The 15,065-nt window shown below is 47.4% G+C and overlaps 1 protein-coding gene and 1 long non-coding RNA gene across 3 annotated transcripts in view; one reads left to right on the top strand and one right to left on the bottom strand.

The window, feature by feature from the left end:
• The window catches only part of LOC130293433 (uncharacterized), a 182,000-nt gene that overhangs the window by 165,183 nt on the left and 1,752 nt on the right, over positions 1-15,065 (bottom strand). The window lies entirely within an intron of this gene.
• LOC130293432 (tyrosine-protein phosphatase non-receptor type 11-like) overlaps positions 11,768-15,065 on the top strand; it is a 143,109-nt gene continuing 139,811 nt past the window's right edge. Inside the window, exon 1 of the mRNA XM_056542103.1 lies at positions 11,768-11,982. Within this exon, the coding sequence (XP_056398078.1) occupies positions 11,969-11,982 (14 nt within the window). The 5' untranslated portion in view covers positions 11,768-11,968. The remainder of the gene's footprint in view (positions 11,983-15,065) is intronic.

The raw sequence follows: 15,065 nt of genomic DNA, 5'->3' as shown, positions 1-15,065 counted from the left end.
TCAGCCAAGAAACCAGACATCACATCACATCCCAATCCATATCCTTTAGTACTCACTGACATCTTGCAGTTTCTGTAAGGGTCGGGCGAGCGATACCTCCCTTAATCCCTCTCAAAAACCAAAGATGCGTGCCTATCATACTGACACCTCATTAGCAATGACTTCACTCTGGAGATATCCTCTCGGCTACCTCCAGTCGAGACGAGAAGTTCGAGTTTCCTCCTCAGACCCTGATACAGGCGATACCTATTCAGGGACCTCAGGCTCAAGAACTGGCGGGAGAACCCTGCAACCCACTTCTGGAATATCTCTCACCACTCTGACTTACTACTACATAGGTCCAGTAAAGATACCTGACTCTGAAGAAAGACAGCTGATTATTGGAACCTCTCCTATCTTGGGACCTCGTGACATTATTGAAGTCTCCTCCAAAAATCACTTGCCGACTCGTAAAAGGGCTTGATCTTCATAAAGAGATCCTTATGACCCCACCTGGTTTGTGGGGCATAGATGTTCATGAGCCAGAGCTCTTGTCTTTTAATGAAGACATCTAAGATCAGGCACCTCCCCATTTCTAATTCAATAACCCTTCGGCATTCAACAGGAGCGGTAAAAAAGGACTGCCACCCCACTATATGGCTCAGCCACAAGAGACCAGTGTGAGTGACCGCACCTCCACTCTCTTCTGGCTTTAATTAGAGAGGCTTCAACACGGCTGAGAAAATCAAAGGCTGCAAAACTAGCTGTATCTGACTTTATGCTGGCAAAATTAATAGATGCCAGTGTCAATTGGGTGAGTGCCGCCATACAGGGTGATTAGACAGCCATACCTTTTACCTTTGCTTCCCTTTCCTTTTAGCCCCCTCATCCCCCAAAGAAGATGAGAGGGCAGGACCACTATTAGACCTTTTTTTATTTACTCCGATTGATCCATTTGATCCCCGTCTCCGTCCAGTCCCGGTCTAGCAATGCCCTCCAAGGAAGGTGCCTAGATAGGACAGGGCTCAGTTCCCCCCAGAGGCTCTGTCTCCCTAGGCACCCCGCTCTCACCTTCCTCCTCCAAGGAGGGGGAGGAGATGTATAGGGGATGAGGTACCGGTTTGACAGGTCAATCAGATCGGGGGGTCAGTCAGGCTTCTGTTTTGGGTTCTGGACCTGGCCCGTAGTACAAGGAACAGAGGGCTCTGATCTCTTCTTTCTCTCTTTTATTTTGCCCTTATCTTTCTTTTTGGGCCTCTCCCCATGCACATTCTCATAGTGGGAAGAGTTGGAAGGGCCAGCAGTATTGCCTTGCTCTCTGCGCACCCTCCCCATCTCTTCATTCAGCGCATTCTCCTCCAGGGCTTCAGCGGTTACAGGGCCAGCTTCAGGAGCAGGGCCAGAGCTACCCCCATCACCTGGGCACTCTCCAGCACCCTACTCCTCCTACGATTTTCCTCCCGCCTTAATTTGTCAGGGACCATTTTCCTCCTCACTAGCCCTGTTGCGCCCCCATCCCTGCCCGTACCCTCCCCAACCGAGGCAACTTCACAGCTCTACTCAGCGGGAGCAGCCGCTGCATGGGCGAAGGCGCTAGGACAACGGCTGAAAGGGTGTCCTTGCACCAGATCCAGAACCTGACCCAGAATCACCATTCACACCACTACTCCCATCATAATTTTTTCCATCCATACCAGACTTCCCATTCGTACCACTACTCCCACCATCATTCACTCCATTGACTCTCCCACATACACTACTCTCATCCACAACACTACTACACTCAGCATTTTCACATCCTGCACTCTTGTCCTTACTAACAAATTTTGGGCTGGCTGGGACTTGTAGTACTGCTGGTCTTAGTATGCTTTTCTGTGCTGGCCTAGCTCCTGCTGGGGTCGATGTTGATGACTCCTCCTCCATGGGAGATGTCAGCTCCTGAGTCTGCCCCCCCCCCAAACGCACCCCAGCTCCTCCCACAGCACCATCGCTTGGTTTGCCTGACCGCACGGGCTCTGCAGCTGATCCCGGTGCCCAGACACTCCCCCCCCCCCCTCACAGAGGAGTCCCCCGCAGCACCCACAGTACTCGGAGGACCCACCTCTCTCCACCATCCAAACACTCCCCCCCCCACCCTCACAGGGGAGTGCCCTGCAGCATTGGCAATACCCACAGCACTCAGGGAACTGCCCCCCGAGAACAAGGCAGCATAACGTGCCTCTGGCGCTCAGACACGCCCCCAGCCACCCTGGGGTGGCCCTGCAGCACCAGAGCTGCACACCATGAGCCCATCCTGCCCTTCCCTATCGACAGGATTGGTGGACTTCCCATCTATTGCGTCCACAGCCATCTTTGATGCCATGCTATACCCCCCATGCTGGCCCCGTTCCACTATAGAAACTGTGTCTGGCAGTCTGGGGGGGCCCAACAGTCTGAACCAGCTTTGCAGATGCCCCCGACTGCTGGAAAGGAAGAAACACGTACTGCACTGTCTCCTTGGTCTTCTGTTTCTTTACTTTAGGCCTCACTGCCACATGCTCGTCTTAAAATGCTGGAGGTGGGTTGGGGACTCCTGCATTGTAATTGCCCTCAATAATCCCCCTCACCCTCCACGTCATCCTCCTCACTCTCACTTAATGGTAACGCCACCTGGGCTGGCTCTATGTAGCTGTCCTGGGTGGTCTTGGTGGACTGCGCATCACATGCAGTAGCTACAGCATCTTCCTGTACACTTTCCATTCCCTCCTCCTCCTTTACACCTTCACCACCATCCTCACTTTCTTCACTGCCACTACTCTCCCCATCATCCCCCTTACCTGGGGATTTCATGGCAGCAAACCGGTCTTCATTTATCAGTTTCTCTCTGAAGAGACCGCTCCTTTCCAGTATCTCTGCTCTCCTCTCCTCCACCTTCACAATCTCAGACCTGTTCTTTTTTGACCCCGTGTTATCCAAATTCGTTGCCCCATGCAGGTCCTTTCTGGCCAACCTGAGTTCTTTACCGCACCGCTCATACTCCGCAAACCGTGCAGTCATGTTGAACTGGACTCTTTGGGCCCTCTCTCAGCCTACATCTCTATGTTTTTCCTCCTCAACTTCCTTCCACCAGATCTCTGGCTGGCACCTGTCGCCTGGGGAGCAGAGCCTACATTGCTGCAGACTCTGCTAGATCCAACCGGAATAATGGCTGTCGCTGTTTGTTCTCCACCCCCTGCCAGCCTGGAAGAAGGGGAGGTGGTGGCCTGGGACTCCATGCAGAAAAGCTCTTCCCAGGAGGCTGCCACACTCCTGGGAAAGGCTGATAGAACACCTGCTTGGCTCTGAAGTCTGTGGAGCTCAAAAAGGGGCACACCCTAACACTGCTCACATTGAACTGCTATGGGCTGTGTGTAGAAGAGTGAGACTGAGCAGAAAATAGAGAGCAATATCAAAGTAGAAAACTAAAAAAATAATAAAAAATAAATAAAGGCAGGGGTGGTTTATCATGATGGGGCAGTGAACTGGGAGGATTATAACATTTAACAAGATCATGACAGGTACTCTTTAAATGTAGGTTATGTATCTTAGCCTTTCCATGTGAGGCTATGTTCACATGGCTGAATATTCTGAGTAGAATTCCGCTGCAGCTGAGTCCTATTGATTTCAATGGGATTCTGCTGCACCGAGCACACGACGGAATTAAAAAAAAAAAAAATTATAAAAAATTAAAAAAAATATCACAATTTCAGCGTCCACAGAAACAAAGAGCAGATTCAGATTCCCCTCAGAAATGCACTGCTGTCTATAAAGATGTTGCATTTCCGAGCGGTTCTGTTAGAACATGCCAAATTGTGAAATGTCCGCCAAGAAAAGATATAATTTTCCAGGCATTCTTTAAATTTTCCGCTGTGTGAACAGGGACTGCAGGAGAGATTTATCAAAACCTGTGCAGAGGAAGAGTGGTGCAGTTGCTCATAGCAACCAATCAGATCGCTTTCATTTTGGACAGGCCATTGTAAAAATGAAAGAAATTGTACCACTCTTCCCCTGGACAGGTTTTGATAAATATTCCCTGCTAGATAAGCCTTGGTTTTCACTTGGTTTTTTTTTCTGGTGTTTTATTTTTACAAAAAAAATAAATAAATAAATGTTTCACTATGTGACTGTAGAATGTCTATAGAAGAAATAGGGGAGAAAAAAAAAACACGCTAGAAAAAATGCCAATGCCCACATGGTTATGTTATGCTTCCCTTTTGGAAAACGGCTACTGAACCCACAAAAAAAAAAAAAATCAAAAAAAAAAAAAAAAATGCCAAAAGGTAAGTGAAAAGATGGCAACAGAAAAAAACATCAAGCGGGTTTGGTATCAAATTTTTGGTGAATTTTTATTTTTTTGCAAATCTACCTTTTCTTGGAGCAGTTGGTTGCTAAATTTTTTACAATGACCTTCTTATTTCCAAGCCCAATGTCAATAAGGTGGAGCCGAGCTGCTCAAGTGCTACATCCTGGCACTTTTCCTTGCTCACGCTTACCTCCCAACCCCTCCTCGATTGACAGAGTTCTATATATCAGTCAAGGAAGGGGCTAGGCTCTTAACCCCTTAAGGACCAGGCCATTTTACACCTCAGGACCAGAGCGTTTTTTGCACATCTGACCACTGTCACTTTAAACATTAATAACTCTGGAATGCTTTTAGTTATCATTCTGATTCCGAGATTGTTTTTTCGTGACATATTCTACTTTAACATAGCGGTAAAATTTGGTGGTAACTTGCATCCTTTCTTGGTGAAAAATCCCCAAATTTGATGAAAAATTAGAAAAATTTGTATTTTTCTAACTTTGAAGCTCTCTGCTTGTAAGGAAAATGGATATTCCAAATAAAAAAAATTTTGATTCACATATACAATATGTCTACTTTATATTTGCATCATAAAATTGATGAGTTTTTACTTTTGGAAGACACCAGAGGGCTTCAAAGTTCAGCAGCAATTTTCCAATTTTTCTCAAAATTTTCAAACTCACTATTTTTCAGGGACCAGTTCAGGTTTGAAGTGGATTTGAAGGGTCTTCATATTAGAAATACCCCACAAATGACCCCATTATAAAAACTACACCCCCCAAAGTATTCAAAATGACATTCAGTCAGCGTTTTAACCCTTTAGGTGTTTCACAGGAATAGCAACAAAGTGAAGGAGAAAATTCACAATCTTAATTTTTTACACTCGCATGTTCTTGTAGACCCAATTCTTTTATTTTTACAAGGGGTAGAAGGAGAAAATGTATACTTGTATTTGTAGCCCAATTTCTCTCGAGTAAGCACATACCTCATATGTCTATGTAAATTGTTCGGCGGGCGCAGTAGAGGGCTCAGAAGCGAAGGAGAGACAAGGGGATTTTGGAGAGTACGTTTTTCTGAAATGGTTTTTGGGGGGCATGTTGCATTTAGGAAGCCCCTATGGTGCCAGAACAGCAAAAAACCCTCACATGGCATACCATTTTGGAAACTAGACCCCTTGAGGAACGTAACAAGAAATTAAGTGAGCCTTAATACCCCACAGGTGTTTCACGACTTTTGCATATGTAAAAAAAAAATTTTTTTTTCACTAAAATGTGTGTTTCCCCCCAAATTTCACATTTTTGCAAGGGTTAATAGCAGAAAATACCCCCCAAAATTTGTAACCCCATCTCTTCTGAGTATGGAAATACCCCATGTGTGGACGTCAAGTGCTCTGCTGGCGCACTACAATGCTCAGAAGAGAAGGAGTGCCGTTGAGCTTTTGGGAAAAAAAATTGTTTGGAATGGAAGTCAGGGGCCATCTGCGTTTACAAAGCCCCCCGTGGTGCCAGAACAGTGGAACCCCCCACATGTGACCCTATTTTGGAAACTACACCCCTCACAGAATTTAATAAGGGGTGCAGTGAGTATTTACACCCCACTGGCGTTTGACAGATCTTTGGAACAGTGGGCTGTGCAAATGAAAAATAAAATTTTTCATTTTCACGGACCACTGTTGCAAAAATCTGTCAAACACCTGTGGGGCGTAAATGCTCACTGTACCCCTTATTACATTCCGTGAGGGGTGTAGTTTCCAAAATGGGGTCACATGTGGGTATTTTTTGGGGGGGGTTTATGTCAGAACCGCTGTAAAATCAGCCACCCCTGTGCAAATCACCAATTTAGACCTCAAATGTACATAGTGCGCTCTCACTCCTGAGCCTTGTTGTGCGCCCGCAGAGCATTTTACACCCACATATGGGGTATGTCCGTACTCAGGAGAAATTGCGTTACAAATTTTGGGTGTCTTTTTTTTCCTTTTAACGCTTGTGAAAATAAAAAGTAAAGGGCAACACCGGCATGTTAGTGTAATTTTTTTTATTTTTTTACACTAACAAGCTGGTGTAGCCCCAACTTTTCCTTTTCCTAAGGGGTAAAAGGAGAAAAAGCCCCCCAAAATTAGTAGTGCAATTTCTCCCGAGTACGGAGATACCCCATATGTGGCCCTAAACTGTTGCCTTGAAATACGACAGGGCTCCAAAGTGAGAGAGCGCCATGCGCATTTGAGGACTAAATTAGGGATTGCACAGGGGTGGACATAGGGGTATTATACGCCAGTGATTCCCAAACAGGGTGCCTCCAGCTGTTGCTAAATTCCCAGCATGCCTGGACAGTCAGTGGCTGTCCGGAAATGCTGGGAGTTGTTGTTTTGCAACAGCTGGAGGCTCCGTTTTGGAAACACTGCCATACAATACGTTTTTCATTTTTATTGGGGGGACAGTGTAAGGGGGTGTATATGTAGTGTTTTACTCTTTATTAGGTGTTAGTGTAGTGTAGTGTTTTTAGGGTACATTCGCACTGGCGGGTTACGGTGAGTTTCTCGCTAGAAGTTTGAGATACGGCGAAAAATTTGCCGCAGCCCAAACTTGGAGCAGGAAACTTACTGTAAGCCTGCCCGTGTGAATGTACCCTGTACGTTCACATGGGGGGGGGGGCAAACCTCCAGCGGTTCCAAAACTACAACTCCCAGCATGTACTGACAGACCGTGCATGCTGGGAGTTGTACTTTTGCAACAGCTGGAGGCACACTGGTTGGAAAACCTTCAGTTAGGTTCTGTTACCTAACTCAGTATTTTCTAACCAGTGTGCCTCCAGCTGTTGCAAAACTACAACTCCCAGCATGTACTGATCGCCGAAGGGCATGCTGGGAGATGTAGTTATGCAATAGCTGGAGGTACGCAACTACAACTCCCAGCATGCCGAGACAGCTGATTGCTGTTTGGACATGCTGGGATTTGCAGTTTTGCATCTGTTGGGCTACAGTTTTAGAGACCACTGCAAAGTGATCTCCAAACTGTGGACCTCCAGCTGTTGCAAAACTACAATTCCCAGCATGCCCTGACAGCAAACAGTTGTTTGAGCATGCTAGGAGTTGTAGTTTTGCAAGATCTGGAGGGCTACAGTTTAGGGACCACTATATAGTGGTCTCAAACTGTAGCCCTCCAGCTGTTGCAAAACTACATATTCCAGCATGCCCAAACAGCAGTCTGGGCATGCTGGGAGTTGTAGTTTTGCAACATCTGGAGGGCTACAGTTAGAGACCACTGTATAATGGTCTCAAACTGTACCCTCCAGATGTTGCTAGGCAACTCACCGGCTTCCGTCGGATCCAGCCGCACGTCATCGCCGCCCGCCGATCTCCGTCGCCTGCAGCCTCCGACGCCCGCCCGGATCGGTAAGTGGATCTTCGGCGCCGGTCCCCGTCGTTTCCCCGTCCTGCCCCGCCTATTGTGGGAGGGCAGGACGGGGAAAACGAAAGTAAACCCCCCCGCCCCCGATCTGCTATTGGTGGTCGCGCCTAGACCACCAATAGCAGGGATAGGAGGGGTGGCACCCCTGCCACCTCACTCCTATCGCTTCAGGGGGATCGTGGGTGTCTTAGACACCCGCGATCCCCCTTACATTGCGGGTCACCGGGTCACTATAGACTCGTAATGACCCGGAATCGCGCAAATCGCAAGTGTGAATTCACTTGCGATTTGCCGCGATCGCCGACATGGGGGGGTCTGATGACCCCCCTGGTCATTTGCACGGGATGCCTGCTGAATGATTTCAGCAGCCATCCCGCTCCGATCCCCGCCCGGCGCACGGCGGGGACTAAAACTGCCCATGACGTAAATGTACGTCCCTGGTCCTTAAGACCCAGGGTGTCGGGACGTACCGTTACGTCATGGGTCCTGTAGGGGTTAAAGGAGTACTCCACTGGAATGTTTTTTTTTTTTTTTAAATCAACTGGTGCCAGAAAGTTAAAACAGATTTGTAAATGACTTCTATTTCAAAATCTTAATCCTTCCAGTACTTATCAGCTGCTATATACTCCACAGGAAGTTCTTTTCTTTTTGACTTTCCTTTCTGTCTGACCACAGTGCTCTCTGTTGATACTACCGTCCATTTTAGGTACTGTACGGAGTAGGAGCAAATGCCCATAGCAAACCTCTCCTGCTCTGAACAGTTCCTAAAATGAACAGAGGTGTCAGCAGAGAGCACTGTGGTCAGACAGAAAGGAAAGTCAAAAAGAAAAGAAATTCCTGTGAAGTATATATTATCTGATAAGTACTGGAAGGATTAAGATTTTTTTTATTAGAAGTCATTTACAAATCTATGCAAAACAAAGGGGATGTGCAGCTCACAATTAACTAGCCGAAGTAAGGAGGTTGTACACCTACACCTGGTGTTCGGGGTTTGAAAAATTAATTTAAGGTGCGTTCACACGCTAGTAACAAGCAGCGGATTTTACGCTGCGGGAAATCCGCTGCGAGTTACGCTACCATTGATTTGTCAGATTTGCGGACTGTCCACGGACCCATTCAAATGAATGGTAGCGTAACTCGCAGCGGATTTCCCGCTGCTAGTTACTAGCGTGTGAACGCACCCTTAAACAGTAACCAACCCCTCAAGACTAGTACCAGTTGCCTGATACATAGATGAACAGTATGATTATATGATTATAATAGATACCTTGATCGTGCTTCAATTATAAGATACAAATTTTGAAAAGTAAAAATATTTTATTTAAAATATAAAATATCAGATAGTGTAATTTAACCTCATAGTACAGGGCCCTTGTGCAGAGGAAAACAGATACATATATAATTAGAACATAAAATCAGAATAAGAACAAACACCGATATCTAGCATTAATAAGATGATGGAAAATTTGATTGCACTTTGTGTAATCCGGCAACTGATAGTCCAGAAATGGTCTAAAGTCCTGTAAATAATATGGAATTCCGATACAGTGGTCCCTCAACATACGATGGTAATCCGTTCCAAAGGGACCATCGTTTGTTGAAACCATCATATGTTGAGGGATCCGTGCAATGTAAAGTATAGGACAGTGGTCTACAACCTGCGGACCTCCAGATGTTGCAAAACTACAACACCCGGCATGCCCGGACAGCCAACGGCTGTCCGGGCATACTGGGTGTTGTAATTTTGCAACATCTGGAGGTCCGCAGGTTGTAGACCACTGTTAGAGGAAACTGTACTCACCTGTCCCCGCCGTTCCGGACCGTCACCGCTGCCCTGGATGTCGCCGTCCATCGCTGTTGCCGCGTCCACGACGCCCCGGCATCCTCGCTCTCCGTCGCTGTCATCACGTCGCTACGCACGCCGCTCCTATTGGATGACGGGACGGCGTGCGCAGCGACGTGATGTCGACGATGGAGAGCGCCGACGATGCAGGGGATCCCGAAGAGGACGCTCCGGAGCCCCGAGGACAGGAGAGTGATCGTCAGCGGACCACACGGGGCACCGTAAACGGCTATCCGGTGGTAGCTGAAGCAGTCTGTGCTGCCGGATAGCCGTTTATGCAATGGCCTCGACATACATAAGCATCGTATGTTGATGCTGCCTTCAATATGCGATGGCCTCTGAGAGGTCATCGTATGTTGAAATGATCGTATGTCGGGGCCATCGTAGGTCGGGTGGTCACTGTATAATGAATGTAATGGATGAAGTATAGTTACCAGCCTGGTGTAAGTCCCAACATAGCGTCACCCGAGGATAGATGGTGAGGTCCGCAAGTCCCGGATGGTAAAAGACGCTGGCATGCGTCACCGCGGCGGTCTGCCTGCCACAGACCAGATTGATTAGAAGCCGCTTCCAAGATTATTCACTGTGGATGGTATCAAGCGATTGATTATTGCAGACCTCGTGGTATCCTGATGGCGTGTGACGTCACAGGCACTTGCCAATGCTGCCTTGAGGTTGGACTCAGATGGTATTGCTGGTTTAGCACAAAGTATTCAAGGCTGGACAGACTCTTCAGGTAAGTGCGTGGTAAGGTATCAGTGGTGTAAAGGTAGATTGGATACAACTAGACGCATTTCAGGGCTCTTATATGTAGAACACGGCCCTTTCCTCAGTAGGCCGTGTTCTACATATAAGACAGATTTACAAATCTGTTTCACTTTCTGGCACCAGTTGATTTAAAAAAGAAAAATGTTTTCCAGCGGAGTATCCCTTTAAACAGCTAGGCTCCACCTCCTTGGCACTTGGCTAAGGGCTCGTTCACACAGCCGCCTGCTCCCGTCAAAAAATGACCTTTATGCAACCCGTTTGCTAATTTTGCAAACGGGTTGTAAAGGGCTGTAAACGGATCCCATTGATCTCAATGGGATTTTTTTTTACAGTCCTTTATCACCCGTTTGCACCCGTTCTGTTTCTAACCCGTTATTTTTGACGGCCAAAAGACGTTCCATGCACAATTTTTTTGCCCGTCAAAAATAACGGGTGAAAAACAAGTCTTTTAAATTTAACATTGAAGTCTATGGGAAACAGGTTACAAACGGGTTACCCTTTAATGTACCCGTTTGTCCCCGTTTAATTTGAATCCGTTTTTCACCTCTATTTTCTTCTGAGCATGCTCAGAAGAGGCGGCATGAAGCAGGAATTAACGGATTAATGGATTAAAACGGGTTTAAACGGCTATAATATAGGAGTTTTCAACCCTTGAAAAAAAAATGGGTTACTAGACCCGTTTGCAATCCGTTTGCACCAGCTGGTAACCCGTTTTTTTTTCATGTTCCGTTATTTTACCTGAACGGGTGAATATCGGGACGGGAACCTACGGATGTGTGAACCTAAGAAGTAGAAATTTTACAAGTTTGATTCAGGAAAAGCTGTTTTCTTTCCTACTCAGCCATCCAACTGTATCTACAGCTTTTCCAGCTGTGAAAGTAACACTCTATAAGTTGTTTGCTGTGAAACTACAACTCCCAGCATGCCCGGACAGCCAACTGCTGTCCGGTAATGCTGGGAGTTGTAGTTTTGCAACAACTAGAGGGCCACAGTAAGGAGACCTAGGTTATAGAAGGCAATGGACATCGTGGAATCTGTAAAGCTTGGAAAAAAAAAAAAAAAAACCTAATGTCACAAAAGTCGCCCCATGAGAACGCAGTCCTAGTGCAGCCCTCACCTCAAGCAATTCCCACTTTCTTCCCAACACAGGAAACGTGACTAAAAACGAGCTGTCACCTCCGATCTCATTCCCACGGCGATTATGAAATCCTGCACTACCGTCACGGGAACCCAGGTGGACAAAACTGAGAACGCCCGCGTCACCGCCCCGCCTTCCTGACCGGGACCACGCCCACCTCAGGTTTGACCTGCGTCATTCAAGCAGCCAATCAGCGCTCCGACAACGCCCGCCGCGCCACGTGATTGGTCAAGGATTAAAGAGCCGAGTTCGAAGGGGGCGTGTCGTTCGGGTAAATATCCTATTAGTAGGCGGGGCTTCGCGGCGGCTCTGTGGTCGTGTAGGGCGTGTCTGTGGGAGGGGCCATGGTCGCATGGAGTTACAGGAGCTGGCTGGGGGTGACCGGATCTGTATGAAATTGCCGAGCCTGGCGGACGGAGAGCCCAGTGCTGGGAGCGGTGCGGCCGGGAGGACAGCGGGGACACGGGCTGACACACAAGGATCCGCTCCCCGGACAGGCCAGGCAGTCAGCTGACATGACGTCCCGCAGGTGAGCCCCGTGCATGGACTGATCCTGTAATAGGAGCCGCAGTGTTCTCTGTGCTCATCTCTAGGGCTTCATTCATACTAGCACTAAAGCAGCTTCCATCCTCTGTGACATCCTAGAATATTCCCTACTCCTTGTGTTCTATTGACATCTCTCATAGGTGCAGTGAATGTGACCAAACAAATCGCCAAAACTAGTCTGTGTATAGATATTTTTTATTGTTTTTATTTTTGTAAAATTTTATATACTGATTGCTTCCCTCTTGTCACCGCGTCCATTAGTGGCATAAAAAGTGACATCATCAGTTTGTAGATTTGACATCATAAACTAAATAAATAAAATAAAAAATTATTTATACTTATGCTAAAATGTCTGATGTGTTTCAAGACTGTTACTATATAGCAGTGTTCCTTAACCGGAATGTCTCCTGCTGTTGCAAAACTACAACTCCCAGCATGCCCGGACAGCCTTCGGCTGTCCGGGCATGCTGGGAGTTGTAGTCTTGCAACATCTGGAGACATGCCGGTTGTGAAACACCGCTGTAGAGTGATGATTCTGAACCTGTTGCTGACCACTAACATTGTGATCCTCTATGACAGTAATTCCCATCCTATAGCTCTCTCCAGCAGGTTCCAGAACCACAACTCCCATCGTGCCCCGATGACGTTTGTCAATACTTTTGTCACCGACTTCACTCTATGGTTGTGATGATTCCCAGTCTGTGGCAGTATTATAACTCCCATCATGGCTCTGATATATGTTAAGATTTTTGGCAATCTTCCCCCCCACCCCCCAACCTGTAGCTCTCCAGCGGTTCTAAAACTACAGCTCGCATCATGCCCTGAGCGTGTGCCAATACTTTTGTTGTCAACGTCACCCTATGGCAGTGATCCGGAATCCCCCAACATCTGGCTCTCTGGCGGTTGAAGATTTACTACCCCCATAATGCCCAGATGGCACGGGCCACAATGTTTGTCACCAACATCACTATTCGGCAGCAATCCCCCCAAACTGTGGTTCCTGAGCGGTTTCAGAACGAAGACTCCCATTGTGCCCTGATGACCTGTGTAAACAGTTTTGTTGTCATCAGTAATCTATTCTATAGCCGTGATACCCGGGGGGTATGTCTTTGGTGGTTGCAGAACTACAACTCCTATCGTACCCTGATGGCGTATCAATACGTTTGTCGCCAACTTCATTCTATAGTGGCAATCCCCCAAACTGTGGTTCCTAGGCAGTTGCAGAACTACAACTCTCATCATGCCCAGACAGCTGTCAAGCTATGCTGGGAGTTGTAGTTTTGCAACAAGTTGGAGAAGGGTGCACTCTGACACAATGTATGTATTAACTGTATTTTATTTTGGAAAATGTTTTCCTGTTTCGACAATGAAATCCTATTGTAGCCCAGATCTAAGGAGATCGTTGACTCTGTAGTCGGCTCCAGACCTTCTTCTCCATTATCTTTCCAAGTCTCCAGTCCATGTCCCCCACTTATCTTCTACCTTACTCCTGGGAGTTGTAGTTTTGCAACAGTTGGGGGCGCGCTGGTTGGGAAACAGTTGGGGGCGCGCTGGTTGGGAAACAGTTGGGGGCGCGCTGGTTGGGAAACAGTTGGGGGCGCGCTGGTTGGGAAACAGTTGGGGGCGCGCGCTGGTTGGGAAACAGTTGGGGGGGCGCGCTGGTTGGGAAACAGTTGGGGGCGCGCGCTGGTTGGGAAACAGTTGGGGGGGCGCGCTGGTTGGGAAACAGTTGGGGGGGCGCGCTGGTTGGGAAACAGTTGGGGGGGCGCGCTGGTTGGGAAACAGTTGGGGGGGCGCGCTGGTTGGGAAACAGTTGGGGGGGCGCGCTGGTTGGGAAACAGTTGGGGGGGCGCGCTGGTTGGGAAACAGTTGGGGGGGCGCGCTGGTTGGGAAACAGTTGGGGGGGCGCGCTGGTTGGGAAACAGTTGGGGGGGCGCGCTGGTTGGGAAACAGTTGGGGGGGCGCGCTGGTTGGGAAACAGTTGGGGGGGCGCGCTGGTTGGGAAACAGTTGGGGGGGCGCGCTGGTTGGGAAACAGTTGGGGGGGCGCGCTGGTTGGGAAACAGTTGGGGGGGCGCGCTGGTTGGGAAACAGTTGGGGGGGCGCGCTGGTTGGGAATCGCTAATCGTAAATGTAAAGCTTTGTTTTCCAACTTTAAGTAACTTTTGGAAACTTGAATAGTTCTAAGGTAGCTTTATGACCTAATGGATTACATAAAGTGTATGTAAGGTACAAATTTTTTTTCTTTGTGCAAAAAATTTGCATTTATTTATTTAATAATTTTTTTTTTTCTTTTTTTAGTGGGTAATGACATGACATCCCTCTGTCTGACAATTGAATACAATTATTTACGCCTAAAAAAAAAAAAAAATTGTGTAAATTACAGATGGACTCTGTCAACTTGTAGTTACTATGGGGGAGATTTATCAAAACCTTTCCAGAGGAAAAGTTTCTGAGTTGCCCATAGCAACCAATCAGATCGCTTCTTTCATTTTTCCAGAGGCCTTTTCAGAAATGAAGGAAGCAATCTGATTGGTTGCTATGGGCAACTCAGCAACTTTCCCTCTGGAAACGTTTTGGTAAATCTCCTCTTATGTTTTAATTCAAAGGGGTCTCTAGACAGCCATACATGGGCCGAATGTATTAAGAGGCATGGACCTGTTATACACACCTCTTCCTCTAGTACAGTGATGTCCATACTGTGACCCTCCAGATGTTGCAAAACTACAACACCCAGCATGCCTAGACAGCCGTTTGCTGGAGGGAGCCGCTCATCTTTAACCCCTCTATATTTAGTATTGGACTGTAGTAATACTGTATTCCTGCTATTTGCATGGTTCTTGTCATCTTTTCAGCCAAACTATAATGGGATACATGTATTGCTGCTTACGCCTGTCCCCTGATGAACCCTGTATTGCCATCTTTTCAGGAGGAAAATGCGTCGGGACCCTTTTGTTCGATAGTCAGGAATTGCCTGATAAACACCTGGACATTCTAGGGGGGGGGTCTTTATTTGCTTTGTCTGGTACCCTATATTATTTACACAAAAAGAAAATCGAGTTCAAAC

This window comes from Hyla sarda, chromosome 10 (genome assembly GCF_029499605.1).
Source record: "Hyla sarda isolate aHylSar1 chromosome 10, aHylSar1.hap1, whole genome shotgun sequence".
Lineage (NCBI taxonomy): Eukaryota > Metazoa > Chordata > Amphibia > Anura > Hylidae > Hyla > Hyla sarda.
Note: the sequence above shows the minus strand (reverse complement) of the source record. Positions and strands in the feature narration are given on the sequence as shown.